Below are 19504 nucleotides of genomic sequence, written 5' to 3' on the forward strand. Positions count from 1 at the left end.
AGCTGTTATATGGCAAAATATGTTGTTCTTTACTGGAGAATTAATTTTGAGGCCATATTCGAGTCTTAACGTACCTTCTCCTTTGAGTATTAACATAACAAGAAGTCGATTTCTTCAGCTGCATAACATTTGTGGAAGTTATTACTGGAAACCATATTGAACATTAGAAAACTAAATTCTTTCAGCGATGTAATTAAAAAAAATACCGCAAAGAGACCAATCAAGGGACATATAAAATTAATATATAGTCAAAATGTGTAAATGCATTATACACCGGTGAGCATGCGTTTTTACTTGTTTGGACTCAAAGAAAAAATAACTTTTTAACCGGAATATCGGTAACCAAAGTTAAGACAGGTTTTTAGCTAAAGTTATGTGCCGTAATTGGGCAAAAATTTGGAAATGTTATGTTTTCGTCTTTAACCCATAAGGTTTGATTAATTAAGCATTGAAAATCATTAACATGACTTCGGATGCCTTATAAACGTTAGTTACAAGTCAACACTATGTACTGTAAAAAAATGTTTTTATGTCGTATGTACGTTTAGGGGGAAATATACATGGAGAAGTCACATTACAATTTATGAGAAACAATTTGGCTTCATGGTTTGACCGTATGTACTCATTTGACTTTACTATTGATGTAGATATAATGATTTTTAGGAATACTGCCAAATATCATTTTCAGCTCTTGTATGAACTTGTTAAATTAAAACCTATGCATAAAAAATACTGTTATTCTCAAAATGTTAGTAACTTTTGGTAACGAATAACATATTCAAAGTTTCGCGGGTATGAAAAATATGGCACATACATATCATATATAAGTCATATAAATCTTTTAACTAGAATTAAGTATACAAGTATACATTCAAGAACGTAATGTTAAAAATAGTGTTCAGGAAACAGTATGAAACTAACCTGTTATAACGTCTTAGTTTCAAGAATTTTCTATAACGATATTTACCGTTATTGAGACGACATCTCCATAAACGAAGTGTTCATACTTCGATATGTCGAGCTTCGACTTGAAACTAGTCCTTACTGCTTCATCTGTCCAGTTCCATGTCTTCAGTATTGGCATGACATGATCGGGGTTGTCTGTGATGGCATCGTAGGTCGGTATACTGCCGCAGTAGTTAACAGGCATACGGGGGTAGTAGAGGATGAAAGCCTCGCACATCTCTTCGGATGTGGAAAGTCCTCCCTTACAAAGAGAACATTAAAGTCCTATATTTTCTTATTTGACATAACTATTAATTTTCAAGCTCAAATTTGTCTTATCATTTTGTTTCCAAATTTGTATTAATTTGTTATGCCGGTAACAATATATAGAAAACTTTAGATTGCTCTATTTTCTTATTTGACATCAGATCATTAAATTTTAAAGTTTCAATTTTTAGTTATTATTTTTGTTTTTATTTTTTATGCTGGAAATATTCGAAATATAATGGTAATGCTTGATGTTCCTCTTGATATAGAACCGCATTTGGTAGTCGCCGACAGAATAATGGTGTTCTACTTACAAATGTAAAATTCTGAAGGTGGCTCGAGTCGTATAGACAGTTAAGCTCGAGTTTGTCCGTCTAGAAAAAGAACAGTTGCCTATTAAAATATGGATATAATTTATAGAAATATTTACAAATCAAGAACATGTCTGTCCGATGTTATATATTTCAGTTGTATAAAATTTGCAAGAAAACCGTTACAAGAACAACCGGTCTGATATGTTTTCATTCTTTACTACATTTTACAGTTACCGGAAAGATTGTTCTTTTCTCGGAGAGGTAGCGCATGTCTTGGAAATCGAAGTCGTAATGCCTGTCGACCACAAGAGGTTTGATCTCACGACCGTTACGGTGTATACGAGTAATCATTTCTTTTCAAAGTAGATGAGAGTGTTGTAGGACTGCAAACACATGTATTCCTTCTTGTGGTATTCCCTGAAACGAAAGACGCATACAATAAAATCAGTAAACAATCGGTTTGATATCATAATCTAGTTGTTCTTAGTAATCGGAAGTCATGGATTGATTGATAATCAATTGTATGATCGGTTGCTAGTAGATGTAAACAATATTTTGAATATTAGAATTTTCGGTTATTACACTTGTCAGTGTTATTTTCTTCGGATATCGAATATTCATACAAATCTTCCAAGTCTTAATTAAGACACTCCTATAATATTTATTTTCATTTCCATTTGATAATAAACCGTATATTTAACGGTAACCCAGTAGCAATAAAATATAGCTGTTAAACTATATGTCAAAAATATTGACATATCAACTGTTTTGGATGAAAATCGATAATCGGCCCACCACTACTGTTTACGCAAATGTAATATATTATATCGTTATTTAGAATTCTATAATACCGTTTGGTGTGGTTTCATTCTTTCTTTGTATAAGTGCTGTTAATAGGACGTTAATTAATCAAACAAACAAACAAACAAAACTTTGTATATGTCTTCATAAGTACTTTATCAAAACGTACTACTGCAAAATTCATTGATAATTACAGATACCGATATGAAATAGGAAACATGCCGCGGTGAAATCCTACAGACTTTGCTATTACAATGAATAAATTGTGACTGCATGGTAGATTGATGGACACAACAAGTACTCGCATGATGAGGTCGTTAATGGCTGTCACAGGCCAGTCGTTCTCAAACAAGTCTTCTTTATATCATGGTTATTACTCATTAAACTGCATTTTGAGTTGCCAATTTCCCTGCCGCGTTAGATTTGTGACGTAACATCATTGTTAATATATACTGTGAACCTGTTCTTGTTGCACAGCGGCGCCGATCATGTTCTACCTGTTATAAACGGATGATAGAGCATCCGTAAAACAATGACGGAACTGTATTAAAAGAAAATAGAAAAAAAATATCTACAAACCTTAGCGAGAAAATCGGCCGGGCAAAATGCTTGTGATAGAAAGTTGGGTTCATTTGGTGGAATAATATGTTGATGAGAGACACCCATTCCGATAAGCAGGAGCCCAGCATCGTGTTTTCGAAGTGTTGGTGTCATGGTGATGCGGATACCGGAACTGTCAACAATACCTGTCATGGAAATAGTATACAGTATATAAAACATAATGTGATATTATTTGCACCTGCTGACTGTTCATCATAAAGGAAGCATGGATGACTGGTGGTTTGCCCGTTGTAAGTGCGGAGCAATGTATTAAATAGATATGAGTTTCTACAATTATAAAGACACAACACGAATTGATCGCATACGTCTAAGGAAGATATATACACACCCAACATACTGCATGCAGAAGAGGCAGTCATTGACTGTATAGGATCTGCTCTGGTGAAGTTTCAGGCCCGCTTAAGTCTCGTTTCAACATTAATTAAAGAGGGTTTTTTAGATGTTCAAAAATTATATTTCTATTGATTGTAGAATTTCTATGTATAACAATTTTTAGGAAATTACCAATTTGGCGGCTATTTTAAAAGGCGCAATTCGTACACTTCGTGTAGGAGTGAACCTTCATTTTTACTTCCACCTTTTCACATAAATCGCCTGTGCAACGACATATTAGCTTTATAACGTTCATTTTTGCTGTACGTCTTTTTAAGGTTCACCGGAATGAAAATTTTAAGCAGTTACATGTGGAGTAATAAGCTATTATTCTTTTATTTTTCATTTTAGTGAGATTAACGTGTATTTGAAATTTTAGAGAGAGAGAGATACTGGGAAATTTTGTAACGGTACAAAAAACCAACCTCAATGACCACCTATTTTTATAATGGCTTAATGGAAAGAGCAACGTTTTTTAACTGTTTCTGTTGAACTGCAAAGTTTTAGAAAAAAAATAAGTCTTCAGTACTCTTTCTGTCAGAAATCGACAAAAAGAGGTATTTTCATCTTCAAAGGAGTAGGTGCAATAAGGGGCAATTATATCAAACAGTTTAGTCTGAAAAATGACTTTTCACCAGAGCAGGGTGTTAGGGTGTTAATCTGATTATTAACAAAACATGCAAGAGAATTCAAAAGAACTTCCAGGCTAAAGTTGAGGACGAGGCACTGAAATAAACTCGTCTATTAAGAGCATTGATAATTTAATCAATTAATTGTTAACATTTTTATTAATACAACCCCTGTTTTTCGAACATAAAAAAACATGCACCAAGTCTGTATATATGAAATATTTAAGGTTTTAAATCTTGATACGTACTCATTGCTGTGCCAAATTAAACTAACAATTATACAATATTTATCCTGAGGACAAACTTAACTATTCTAAAGATACCTGTCGTAAACGGTCAGTATTTCCATGTTGTCTAAGCAAAAAATAACGAAACCAGGCAATATATACCTGTCCTAGCCATTGGGTTATTGTAGTGAGTTTCCATAACAAAAAAATCCGGGTCATTATCAGTTCCAAGTGAGAACCCTGCGTCGGGCGGGTAGTAAAACGTCTGTAACAGAACAATGACTACTGACCTTGGTGCTGCAGTTAGAACATAGGTTGATAGTGTAGAATTCTGATTCCTTTTTTGGCTGATCCCGGATTTTCTATCTCAGCCTTTTCATAGCAAAAATGAATATTGTACTTGAAACAATTTGGTCAATCACAGTAGTACACAAAGGAAACGCAGATACCATTTTTAAACTTGTGTTAGGACGACGTACTGGCCAAAAAACATAATCAAAATGATTGATGATAACGCGAGTAAATTACACGTTACGGCAGGTGTGTGAAAAACGCCTTCAAATAGAATCTTAATATGCTTGACCTATTCAGTTCACTTGAGAAAATCGAATAGTAATTGTTAAAGATGGTCCACTGCTGACAAATGATATTTTTCCTCCTCTGTAAAAATTAGGAGAAGACGAATAAGTATTTTTTTGCAAAAGTTGCTTAATTTACACCATTACAACTTTTGAAAAGTTTGAGCTTCTAATTTTACTTCAAAATAAAATAATTAATGCCCATGTTTTAATAGTGAGAGAATACCTTTGTCAGCGCCGGAGCATCTTAAAATGGCAAAATAATTCAGTAAGACAAGCTATATTTCTCTCTCGCGGAGATTCATTTTGTCATAAGTATCTGTTATTTATAAGGTACCAGAAAGATATCTATTATTTTGAAGATTATATAATCAAAAGGATATAATAACAGGAAATCTATATCACATAATTCTATCAGGAAAAGGAAATACATATGAAAAAGTGATTACAAGAATATGCATTTTAATCATATTAAATGCATTATAGATTGTAATTCTAAAAAACATGACTGAACATTACTCACCTGTCCGCCAACAGCCCACGCAACGAAGGATTTGTAACAATATTTAAGAGCTTCTGGTCGATGTTTAACATAGTCGCATCGATATTGGGATCCATCGTAAGGGGCGAGCTCAGCGGCACGTTGTGGACATCCGTATACTACAATGTGATGCACCACCGCCTCGTTCCCTGATGTTACTATTGGTTCGTACTGTAAATAACATGACAACATCTGATCAATACGGACTTAGCTACCATGCCTTCCGTTCGCCTGCCTGTCCGCCGTCCATCAATATTTGGTTCAATCGCTTCTAGTCATATAGTTGTGAATGGATATTAACCAAATTGGGGTTGAAACATCTTTGAGAGAAGGGGAACAGTTTGTATAACTCTGGACTTTGACCCTCAGGTGCAGAAAAGAAATTGCTACTGGTCATAAATGTAAAGATAAAAGCAACTTTGGCATACATACCTTTTTGTGAAGGAAATGAAAGATATGTTATAAATGATGAACGACGGGGGTGAAAGTAAAAGCAATTTATATATTGCGTCTTTTCACTTCTATACACAGAAATATGTAAATTGAAATGAGAACTTTACCTTAATCATGTGATGTTTAGAGGCTAGGGTTGGCAGCATGAATGCTCGACACCAGTAGGTCGTGGTGCGGTTTGGAACGTGATACTGCATCGTAAATAATACAAACGATTATTTTAGCATTTCTTTTATTTAAATCCAATAATGTATCAACTCCGTCTAAGAAAATACTTGAAAATACATTATTTCAAAGGTATTCTTTCAAAGAGATGACCTATACCAATGAGACAAAACACCGCAGCTTCTAGAATTTTCTTATATGGCTGTCAATAGGAAATTGATAATTTGAAATTTATGAAAAGTGGTTTAGAACTTCTGTCGCCTTTATCGGAGGGATATATTTTAAAATGAAAGTATATTAGGAGATAAAATTATCAGGTCGAGGAGCACACTGGTTATAAAGTATCTCTCTCCCTCTCCTTCCCCCAATCTCTCTCTTCCCTCACTCTTTCCCTCTCTCTGTGTCTCAAATACAACTTTATATATTATGCATCTCTTATATTGTAAATGCGATCTTGTCTATGCAATCTGATTTTTTAAATTTTTTGGGAACGGACTTTATATCAGTTGTGCAACTTGTGCCCAATATCATTGCGCATTTTGCAATAAAATATGTTTTAATCAATATGAAATTAAGCCTCATATATCGAACTGCATCCTGCTTTGTAGAAGTATAAACATGTCGTACCATGATTGTAAATATGAAGTTAATTTAATCAAACAAAGAAACAAAATGTAAATTGAATAATATATGCCGACTTACGTTGTCATGAACAAAATCAAATGTGATTGTATCGTTAGGGATAGTGATGTCATCGTCTGTAAGAGAAGCAGTCAACAACATGACGCTTTTTGCTCCCCGCCTGGTGGCACCATGGTAGGGGAGGTAACTCGTCACATCATCCGGATGGTATGAATAAATGATCCTCGTTGTATCGCCCTGACAAATACAATGATCACATGCAAGTTCAAATTCAGGAACTGCCATAACCTACCATCACGCTCAACAAACGCGCGATTACAACACCCTTCATTGCTTTCGGCACAACACGAAAAAAGTTAATGTTTGTTATTATCTGGTAGTCTTGGAATTGCGCTGCAAGCAAATTAATTTCATAGGATTACTATTAACATAAATGTATAAATTGTGTGCATAATCTTCAAATCTATAAAACAAGAAAATCGATCCAGCTTCACATTTACACACCAGTAAACAACATTCTAAACACTTTATTAAGCATTTTATTTATAAAACAAAATACATTTTTAATATATCTGAGAAGGGTATTGACTTGAGTTTGACCAAAACGTGTCATAACATAATTGTTATTACAAAAATTTTATATAACAAATGAACAAATATATATTGTTCTTTTTAATACAACCTTGACAAGTTTATCATTTAAATTGAAATTATGGCTTTCCTTGATATTCTGGTATTCAAAAAGTACATGCATGCACTACACATCTATTATTCAATTATACCTACCGTAATAATCATGTCATCTGGATCGTCACAGGTATTGAGCTTGCGTACAAAGGTTAGAACAGTACCGGAAGCAGTTTCCTTGCCAGCGAGAAGAAACCAGTCTTGTGATTGGTCGACGATCGGTGGTGCATGATGGGTAGTATGATAATCCTGGTAAATGTTAATGAAAACGAGACATAGAGAACGCGGTTATAAAAGCATTAGTTGAACGGGTGTTCATTTGTTAATGATGTCATTAATACGTACCTTAAAATAGGTTTGGCCGTCCTTGACCCCGCCCACAATGACATCTGCTGGAAACATATTTCCATTTGGAGAAATCCCGAAACCAATATATCCATGCGTGTTAACATGAGTTTCAAATGTAATGTGGGTATCATTGGCGGTCCAAAACAGCCAGTACTGACCAGTACTATCTAGCTGGACAAAATGGTCAAAATGTCGCGTGGGTGTCGGCTTTGGTATCTGTAAGGTAATAACAAAACCATGCAATCGGTGTTTTAGTATGATATATATGTAATTGACTTTGTTTTGTAACTGCAGTTTGGTAACGCTGTGAATAACGCTTACAAACGGAACTATTTTGACTACATCTCGTCTAGATTACACTAAAACAACAGAAATTGAAATTGGTGCCATAAGAACATAGAGGTTCCCCAACAAGTGACTGTTGTTTATCATGTTTATCGAACTCGAGTTAGATAATTTTCAAATTATGAAAAGACACGAGCTTTAGCGAGTGTCTTTTAAAGATTTGAAAATTAACTAACGAGAGTTTAGATAAACATGATAAACAACAGTCACGCGTTGGGGAGCTTATTTATCCCATAACTTTAGCTCTATATTTATACCGAGGTGACCATTTTCTCGTCTTCATTCAGGGAAACTTACCACCATACATTGTGAAGTGATACATGTATCTTTCCATCATAAAATATAGTGCCTAAATAGAGAGCCAATATTCTATTGTTTTATACTTTGAATAATCAACTGTCTGCTAAAAAGTAAATACAATGTTATTTAAAAGAAAATGCGCTATGAAAAGTAGCCCGAGGTTGAGAGCCAATCGGAATCAAGTGATCTTGGAATTGACCAATCAGAGGGGTCATAGGTGTTTACACACTGGAGTGTGTAAACATAAACGATAACCAACTGCTATGAAATTGATCACATCGGTTTTCCATTGTGAAACGTGCATAATTATGGGATGAATAACATGCACAATATGTATGACCATGTTTTAAAATTCTGTAGAACTATTATAACATAATGACAATATAAATACACCTTCAAGGTGGCATCTGAAGCTTTAGAGTGTCTCACTTGACATGCAAGTACTTGTATGACGTTTTACCAACACACGTTTTGTCGAATATTGTCCACATGCATGTAATTGTAATACGGGCCATGGGAATTCTTCATGAATCATGTCTTTATCTTGTATCATTTTAAATATCCTCATTTTTTTTCTCGGAAACAGGAGCAGACGAATAAGTTTTTCTGAAGTTAAAAAGTTACTTAACACCATTGAAAATTTGAGTTTCTAATTTTACTTCAAAATACTTAATTTCATCATGGGAAAAAAAACAATGGCACAATGTTTTATATTGAATGAAGTACTGATCGTGCATGCACCAGAACTAAAATTGATTAGACATATCTATATACACGATTAAACATAAATTTTAGTTCAAATAATAAATATCATTTGTGTGCTGTTGGCGGTTATTATACTTAAATATTATTACACGTAGTTATGGGTTTTGCGTTAATAATAAATTTGTTAACTAATTTGCATAAAACGCTATTGACTATTACATAATCAATCATACATTTTAAGTGATCTCTTCAATTAAGGAATGATTATTATTTTTTGTTGTTTACTGGTGTTTATACTGTATTTCTTTGGTTGAATATTTTAAATGATGCGCGTTAGCGCTTCATGTTGAAATATCTGTACAAAAAAATTCGACACACCATTTCCTTTAAATTTAATGGTCCGGTAAAAAAAATTTTTTTTCAATGTTATGCGATTGATGCAATAGCAAGTCAATTAATTTAATGGCGGAACAGCTAGCTCCAATTTGGCGGGAAATTTTATCAAGTTTAAATAGTACACAAAATAAAGTTCCACAATAATTTCATCTTGTTTTATTCTATTTGTACAATATTTCATAAACATTTTAATTTTCACATATAAATGTAGATTCCAATTGCATTTAAAAGCGAACTTTTGTCAATACGGTTAGATTCATCATAATCGCATGCGCATTTATAGGAGGACTTGCGCTAGTCAGTGATCCTGCTCAAGCCGAATCGAGAGATTAAAGAGGCATGTCATTATGTCAATTTTCAAATGTATAGTTTAATCTGTGAAAAAACTGATTGCAACAGGAACCCTTCTGTGAATGAGCATTAATCGTTTTTGGCAAATTTTTGATGGCTAATTGTATCGCTCACCGAAATGTGTGATAACTGTTTCAGAGGGAGTGGTTGAGATTTCTATGATGACAGGTCATGAACATTATACTGCGGATGGAAAAATCACATTCCGACATTACGTTTATTGAGGTGGCACGTAAATAATGTGCCGTGTATTTTTGTCAAGGCCGGCGCCTTTACAGATATCGGTGTCACGAGGTTTGGGGAACGTAATTTGCCGTCGTCCTTGTTTCAACAATTGACAAACACCAAAATAACAAAAACATGTACATTTATTTACAAACGAAACACAACAACACAATCAGGAATTGACAACTAACCACTTTCACATGTTTCACTTTCACCCACTTAAATATATCTAATCTACATTAAATGACACGACTAGCCTAATGTCCAATTCCAAATAATCCTAAATTCACACACGCGAATGTCTTTCACAGGTGAAATATTAGTCTCTGGTCAGACTATACTGGTCTTTCCATTGTATCCTTGAAATGTAGACTCCAGATCAAACCAGCAACTCCAGGTCGAATGAGCTCCTCAGGGTCGTTATATAGGTTCATCTGAGTCCTAGATATCGTCAGGTTACATACAGGTCATAGAGGTCATACACCGACTCATCAAAGTCATATTTAGAGGTTACATCAACTCTTAAGTTAATTCATCCTAAAAACCCTGGACACAGGTTTTACTAGAGATACACAGCCACAGACGTCACAGCTTCGAAGCATACAGCTTGGAAGTAGCATATTTACAAGCACAAAGCCATAATTAGCACCCACTCTTACTTTGGATAGCTCGTGAAGTTAACCCCATGCTTATGCCCAGCACATGATTTTTAGCTTTCCTCAACTTACCTGAGAAGTGTCAGTATTGGCCTACCTCGTGGAAACATATTTACAACTTACCTAGGAACAGCACATGCATTACAGGTGTATGAATGACCTGTCACAATTGAGTAACCATAGTAAACTTATAGTAAAATAGTTAACATAGCAGGAGCATCCTGACAATCGGACATAAAGCTGAGCGAGCGGTTTATCGGTGTACCCAGACATTTGGACGAGGATCAACTGTGTGTTTGTTAAAAAGTTTTTTTCGGCTTTTGGATCTGTTTTGCTTATTAGTGCCCGGAGAAGTTTCACGGGGCAATTCCCTGCACCTGTCGCATACATGCGTTTGTCAGACTTTTTTATTTCATGAATTAGTGTGGCGTATTATCCGTTTTCGTCAGTTTTGAAACAAAAATGTCGACACGGAGTTGTTGATGGAACTCGACCCCTGGAAACGAAGTGTATCGTCAAGGAATACCACATGGCTTGACGTAGGACCACAGGAGAAGAAAGTGCACCAGGTTCAAGGTAATACTTAGGTGGTTTTTTGATATGATTGGTCTTGACATACCCGATATCATTCTGTCCTTAAAAAGGGCCATTCAACGTTTTGTTCGACTACTTAAAAACTATCTCTAACGATATTGTTGTCAGTATAATGTGACCGGGTGAGGTGTGTTGCTTGGTGTCTTCGGCGGCATGCTTCAGTGATATAGCAACATAAAAAGGGCAACAGTTCCACGATACACGAATATACCGCCGTCTCAGTCTCCCAAAACACGCACCTCGCACAACATACACGCAACATACCGCATACATTGGAGGCCGTCCTTACATGACCATAGCTGTTAATAGGACGTTAATTAATCAAACAAACAAGCTAACGATATATTTGCCCAGATCTCGTAATTTCCTGTTAAAAGCAGCCCTTAGATTTTTTAGAGAGTTTTTATGATATTTCACGGCATGTTGAGGGGCGAGACCCATCTTCTCCTCACGTTGTTGAACGTTTTAGGCCTTGCCTCGTAATAAAACTTTGCGAGAATTTTGTTCAAATCGTCTTTCCTAAAAATGGCCATATCAAGTTCAATGCCATACACTTCAACATGCCATTCTAAAAGAGAACATGACTTGTGATTAGTCCGAATTGTATCTTGACCTACCACCAAATTTTGACAGGTGGTTAACACATGTGCGCATAATGTCATTATAATCTTAACATTACAATATTAATTAATGCATTTGATGATTTGTAGAAGCATAATTACTTCATATCAGAAGCAACTACGAAGTTTTCAATCATGTATTGGTGGAATGATTGTGGAATGCTATATTCACTTTTAAGCATTTCCTTGCTTCGGTGATAAAGCACTATGAAAAGGGCAACAATTATAAAAGAAGACACAACACGAACATACCACAGTCTCCCATAACGCGCACCTGCACTTCACTCACGCTACACACTTCATATATGGGAGGCCGTCCTTACATGACCCCGGCTGTTAATTGGACGTTAAAATAATCAAACAAATAAAATCCTTATATTGTCGTCGCTTTGCTTTGATTGCTCTCTTCGTAGTCCTTTATTTGTTTTTCGGATACAGTTTTGAATCTACTAGGCTTGTCACTAACAAAACTACTGTTTAGTGTGGTTTATTCTGACTTTTGGTTTGGCATAGTAGTATCTCTAAATGTAGACGAACTAGTTGAAGGCTTCTCTGGGGAGGAAGGTCGGGATCGGCTGGACTTTTTAGGTCACCTGAGACGAAGTCTCAAGTGACCTATTCTAATCGCCTTTTGTCCGTCGTCGTCCGTCGTCCGTCGTGCGCCGTCCGCCGTGCGTCGTATGTCCGTAAACAATTTATATTTTCGACTTCTTCTCCAAAACTGCTGAAGCAATTTCAATGAAATGTTGCACAAACCTTCTAAGGCATAAGGCCAATCAAAATCGTGAATTATATGGTCCCCACCCCCAGGGGGCTATGGGAGGGCACAAAAGGGGTAAAATTGAGTAAAATTTCAAAAATCTTCTTCTTTACTCACAGATGTGGTAGAATCAAATACTCTTCATAGATAGAAAGGTCTTAAGGTCCTTTATAAAAATTGTGAACTATATTACCCTGGGGTCTCTAGTTTCCCCCTGGGGAGGGGGTTAAGTTTACTATAGTTTATATTGGGAAAACACATTTTTGTGCATTATTTGGTCATTTGTAATAGGAAATGAGTCAAATGTTGTCAGAATTATCAGTATGAGATGGCCATTTAATCCTATTTAAAAAAAATTCTATGACTGACTCCAAGGGGCCTTAAAATCTTCTTCTGAAATTCTGGAAATGGTAGAATCAAATACTTTTCATAAATAGAAAGGTCTTAAGGGCCTTTACAAAAATTGTGAATTATATGACCCTGGAGTCTCACGTTTCCCCCTGGGGAGGGGGTCAAGTTTACTATAGTTTATATAGGGAAACACATTTATGAGCATTTTTTGCTCAATTTTCATAGGAAATGAGTCAAACTTGGTTAGAATTATTAGCCTGAGATAGCATTTTAATATCATACCCACATTGGTCCTGGCCGACCCCCTGGGGCAGAGGGGCGGGGCTAAAAAAAGGGTCAAATAGGCTAAAACTTCAAAAATCTTCTAAAATTCTGGATATAGTAGAATCAAATAATTATAGATGGAAAGGTGTTATAAAAAAAATTGTGAATTATATGACCTTGGGGTCTCACATTTCCCCCTAGGGAGGGGTCAAGTTTACCTTAGTTTATATAGGAAAAACATTTTTGTGAACATTATTTGCCCAATTTTCGTAGGAAATTAGTCAAACTTGAGAAGAATTATTAGCCTAAGATATAGCATTTTAACATCCATATCCGTCCTCGATGACCCCCTGAGGGACCAGAGGGGCAGGACCAAACAGGGTCAAAATGATTAAAATTTCAAAAAATACCTCTAAGTTCACAGGTTTGATGGAAGCAAATACTCTTCATAGTCTAAAAAGTCAAATTTATAAATCACTGACCAACTTCAAGGCCCAGCATATAGTGTTTATATGTCTTAAATTTGTTTCATTATATAACTCAGGTGGCCGTTAAGGCCCATGGGCCTCTTGTTAGTGCTACGGATATTAATTGTTCAACCTGGGATAACATGGAATCCGCTAGCAACACTCCCATATCAATTGATTCAAGTAATGTGCCCATGTCTTCACCATCTACACAAACAAATTCATCGTCGTTTTGTTCATATAAAAAACCTGAAAGTTTCCGTATGAATACATTTCTGATGACTGATGCTTATCGCAGACAACAATATTGATAACCAAAAAACAAATCTGTATTATTATTTAACGTTTAAACAAATATCGAAACGGAAAATACAGACCAACTATGATAGTATAATTCGTGTCTAACATATAAAAAAGAAAGTAACAATACAGTACCGGGTGGGATGACTTGCTTGGTGTCTTCGGCGGCATGCTTCAGTGATACAGCACTATAAAAGGGCAATAGTTCCACTACCCAAGAAGACACAAACAAACATACCGCAGTCTTCCAAAACACTGACTTCGCACTTCACACATGCTACACACTGCATACATGGGAGGCCGTCCTTACATGACATTGGCTGTTAGTAGGACGTTAAAAAATGAAACAAACAAACAATACATGTACAGTATCAATAGATAATATGTCATTCTTTAATTTAGCTGTGAAAGTGCAAAGTATCTGTAGTTTATCAAAAATTAACAAATTAATTATTGGTCAATGTATTCTCGCGATGCAAGGCTCTGCGTTAAGGATTGAACTGCTTTTAGTTGGCATTCATGAGCAATATGAATGCCATGTGAGGAAAAGAAAACGTAATGAAGCGCACTGAGAATTTAACCTCCCTGGTGATTTCTTTGCTGCGTCGTGTGCATCATTGTAACATATTCCTCGGATTCATCATTGTTAAGCTCCAAGGACTGTGGTGTTATTTGGTGATGGAACTCCATCCCGGGTGTAATAAATTGTACCGATAAATTTTAAACAGTGCCGTAGGAATATGGGAGAGGAGGGTGCTCTAGAAAGGTAGGTGGCTATTTTGTGTAAATCCATCGGGTTCAATGATTGGCTTGTGGTCAGTTGCCTTACTTTCGCCAGTCCTTTCCCTCTGTTTTAATAAGCCGTCTAAGACTCCGTTTGCCTATTTAAATTAAAGGTCCCTAACTTTGTCCAAATTTCTCCCCTTATCAACAAAGTATCTATTTATGGCTCCTCTGATTTTTTTCAGCGTGTTTGTGTTCCTTTTCCGATTTTTGTCTCGTTGCAACATAGAAATGTATGAAATTTCAGCTAGGTCCTCGGCAAATAAACTTGTCATATCTACTGGTGTTCCATGTTTCTCAATGTTCCAATCTGGAATGTAAAAGTTTTTGAAATGCGAGGGAAGTTAAGATTAACGTCAAACGTGTAACGTTTGAAGCCATTTTGTTGATTGCTTAAAATTTGCAACAATAAACGTTTTCAATTGATTATATACGTTGTGACACTATCGACAAGCTACTGAGCCACAAACTCTGAAACTTTTTTTCTGCTTTGATTTCTTACCTTGAAATATCCTAATGCCACAGGCTGTATTCTTCTTTGTTGATTTTATCTGTCTGCTTTCAAAACTATTGGCTATTTCGTCATGGGTTGTGTCCGTGAATCGTTTAGGTACTGCGGGAGACTCTGGCGGGCGGAGGTCAGTTATGGCCTGTTTGGTCAGCTCCTGGTCGATACTATTCGCCAGCTCTAGCGCACTCGCTAAACCATCTATGTTTAGATTTCCTATATAGTTGATCAAGTCTTGATCAAGCTCTGTATCTTCTTCTATGGATAATGAAATTTCCCAATTTGCCGATATATCTAAGTCTGACATGTCCGAGGATTCGCCACTGTCAACGTTTGTTGACAAATAGCAGACGATAAAAACAACGCTGCAGCCCGGCGGTGTTTAATTATTTAGTTTATTTAATAGCATTCACATTAATTTTATTTTAAAGATTTTTTTCATAATTGATTTTTATAGTGAATTTATATCACAAACTGTAATCTCATTAGAAAGTGGTTTCAACGTACAAGGGGAGGTAAACTCAATTTGGTTACACGCAGCACACAGCATACATAGGAGGTCGCCCTTAGATGACCATAGCTGTTAATAGGACGTTAATTAATCAAACAAACAAAGTTTACATGACACGGTGTCAAAATATTCTTGCGCCGGTTGGCAGTCATGGAATGGTAACGCGCAAGCATAGTTGGTAAGTTTATATAGTGACAATGTCAAACAATGGTAAATATATCAGTGTAAACATTTTCGCAGTCGTCCTTAGATGACCATAGCTGTTAATAGGACGTTAATTAATCAAACAAACAAAGTTTACATGACACGGTGTCAAAATATTCTTGCGCCGGTTGGCAGTCATGGAATGGTAACGCGCAAGCATAGTTGGTAAGTTTATATAGTGACAATGTCAAACAATGGTAAATATATCAGTGTAAACATTTTCGCAGTTGGTAAAGTTATATATAATCTTTTTTATCATTTTTCGTTATTTCATTGTTTTTTTCAAAGACCACATGATTTTCATGTTATGTCATTTATCGTTTTCCCTTTCTCATATGATTGTTAGTTTGGTTAAATGAAAAGCAATTAATCAATCGCAACCTTTTAACAGCTAATTTAACAAGCACATTTTTAGCTCGCCTATTCGAAGAATAGGGGGAGCTAATGTTGTCACCCCGGCGTCAGCGTTGGCGTCCCATTTCACGTTAAAGTTTTTGAGCAAGTTTCTGTTTCGTCAATTGTTTAAGCTTAAGGCATCATAAATGTTTATGATTTTATTTTCCTAATGTGTATGGATGCTGAACGTGATAATACAACCAATTTAAGGCCCTTTATGGGGTTTTTGAGTCTGTTAATTTGTCATATTTCCATGTTAAAGATTTTGAGCAAGTTTCTGTTTCGTCAATTGTTTAAGCATAAGTCATTATAAACGTTTATGATTTTATTTTCCTAATGTGTATGTATGCTGAACGTGATAATACAACCAATTTGGGGCCCTTTAGGGGGTTTTTGAGTCTGTTAATTTGTCATATTTCCATTTTTAAATAGTAAATACTTGAACATTAACTTCTTCTGAATAGGCGAGCTTTGCTGTTCTCCAACAGCTCTTGTTAGTATAATGAAGTTGTTGAATGTTCTCCAACAGCTCTTGTTAGTATAATGAAGTTGTTGAATTTTAATCTTAAAATTGTGTGACGTCATATATACCGGAAGGTGGGACTAATCGACGGTAAATTATATTTTACCCATGCCGTTTTAGTATCACAAACCCCAGGTATTGAGCTACAAATGATGATTACGTTTTCTATTCACAGTTTGTAATTTTGGGTTAATCAGACACCTAGATACACGATTAAACATTAGTTATTATTCAAATGATGATTACGTTTTCTATTCACAGTTTGTAATTTTGGGGATAATAATCAGACATCCTAGATACACGATTAAACATTAGTTATTAATTCAAATGATGATTACGTTTTCTATTCACAGTTTGTAATTTTGGGTTATCACAGACACCTAGACTACAATTAAACATTAGTTAATTCAAATTGCTTACGTTTTCTATTCACAGTTTGTAATTTTGGGTTAATCAGACACCTAGATACACGATTAAACATTAGTTATTATTCAAATAAATGATTACGTTTTTATTCACAGTTTGTAATTTTGGGTTAATCAGACACCTAGATACACGATTAAACATTAGTTATTATTCAAATGATGATTACGTTTTCTATTCACAGTTTGTAATTTTGGGTTAATCAGACACCTAGATACACGATTAAACATTAGTTATTATTCAAATGATGATTACGTTTTCTATTCACAGTTTGTAATTTTGGGTTAATCAGACACCTAGATACACGATTAAACATTAGTTATTATTCAAATGATGATTACGTTTTCTATTCACAGTTTGTAATTTTGGGTTAATCAGACACCTAGATACACGATTAAACATTAGTTATTATTCAAATGATGATTACGTTTTCTATTCACAGTTTGTAATTTTGGGTTAATCAGACACCTAGATACACGATTAAACATTAGTTATTATTCAAATGATGATTACGTTTTCTATTCACAGTTTGTAATTTTGGGTTAATCAGACACCTAGATACACGATTAAACATTAGTTATTATTCAAATGATGATTACGTTTTCTATTCACAGTTTGTAATTTTGGGTTAATCAGACACCTAGATACACGATTAAACATTAGTTATTATTCAAATGATGATTACGTTTTCTATTCACAGTTTGTAATTTTGGGTTAATCAGACACCTAGATACACGATTAAACATTAGTTATTATTCAAATGATGATTACGTTTTCTATTCACAGTTTGTAATTTTGGGTTAATCAGACACCTAGATACACGATTAAACATTAGTTATTATTCAAATGATGATTACGTTTTCTATTCACAGTTTGTAATTTTGGGGTTAATCAGACACCTAGATACACGATTAAACATTAGTTATTATTCAAATGATGATTACGTTTTCTATTCACAGTTTGTAATTTTGGGTTAATCAGACACCTAGATACACGATTAAACATTAGTTATTATTCAAATGATGATTACGTTTTCTATTCACAGTTTGTAATTTTGGGTTAATCAGACACCTAGATACACGATTAAACATTAGTTATTATTCAAATGATGATTACGTTTTCTATTCACAGTTTGTAATTTTGGGTTAATCAGACACCTAGATACACGATTAAACATTAGTTATTATTCAAATGATGATTACGTTTTCTATTCACAGTTTGTAATTTTGGGTTAATCAGACACCTAGATACACGATTAAACATTAGTTATTATTCAAATGATGATTACGTTTTCTATTCACAGTTTGTAATTTTGGGTTAATCAGACACCTAGATACACGATTAAACATTAGTTATTATTCAAATGATGATTACGTTTTCTATTCACAGTTTGTATTTTGGGTTAATCAGACACCTAGATACACGATTAAACATTAGTTATTATTCAAATGATGATTACGTTTTCTATTCACAGTTTGTAATTTTGGGTTAATCAGACACCTAGATACACGATTAAACATTAGTTATTATTCAAATGATGATTACGTTTTCTATTCACAGTTTGTAATTTTGGGTTAATCAGACACCTAGATACACGATTAAACATTAGTTATTATTCAAATGATGATTACGTTTTCTATTCACAGTTTGTAATTTTGGGTTAATCAGACACCTAGATACACGATTAAACATTAGTTATTATTCAAATGATGATTACGTTTTCTATTCACAGTTTGTAATTTTGGGTTAATCAGACACCTAGATACACGATTAAACATTAGTTATTATTCAAATGATGATTACGTTTTCTATTCACAGTTTGTATTTTGGGTTAATCAGGACACCTAGATACACGATTAAACATTAGTTATTATTCAAATGATGATTACGTTTTCTATTCACAGTTTGTAATTTTGGGTTAATCAGACACCTAGATACACGATTAAACATTAGTTATTATTCAAATGATGATTACGTTTTCTATTCACAGTTTGTAATTTTGGGTTAATCAGACACCTAGATACACGATTAAACATTAGTTATTATTCAAATGATGATTACGTTTTCTATTCACAGTTTGTAATTTTGGGTTATATCAGACACCTAGATACACGATTAAACATTAGTTATTATTCAAATGATGATTACGTTTTCTATTCACAGTTTGTAATTTTGGGTTAATCAGACTTTTCACCTAGATAGACACTAGATACACGATTAAACATTAGTTAT

General features: G+C 34.7%; 1 protein-coding gene across 1 annotated transcript in view; it reads right to left on the reverse strand.

The window, feature by feature from the left end:
• The window catches only part of LOC138309001 (DBH-like monooxygenase protein 1), a 32616-nt gene that overhangs the window by 8544 nt on the left and 4568 nt on the right, over nucleotides 1–19504 (reverse strand). Inside the window, 10 exon segments of the mRNA XM_069250091.1 lie at nucleotides 968–1207; nucleotides 1527–1586; nucleotides 1761–1943; nucleotides 2907–3073; nucleotides 4339–4441; nucleotides 5278–5466; nucleotides 5856–5939; nucleotides 6616–6792; nucleotides 7342–7491; nucleotides 7588–7806. Of these exon segments, the coding sequence (XP_069106192.1) occupies nucleotides 968–1207; nucleotides 1527–1586; nucleotides 1761–1943; nucleotides 2907–3073; nucleotides 4339–4441; nucleotides 5278–5466; nucleotides 5856–5939; nucleotides 6616–6792; nucleotides 7342–7491; nucleotides 7588–7806 (1572 nt within the window).

The sequence above is a fragment of the Argopecten irradians genome, chromosome 15 (genome assembly GCF_041381155.1).
Source record: "Argopecten irradians isolate NY chromosome 15, Ai_NY, whole genome shotgun sequence".
NCBI lineage: Eukaryota > Metazoa > Mollusca > Bivalvia > Pectinida > Pectinidae > Argopecten > Argopecten irradians.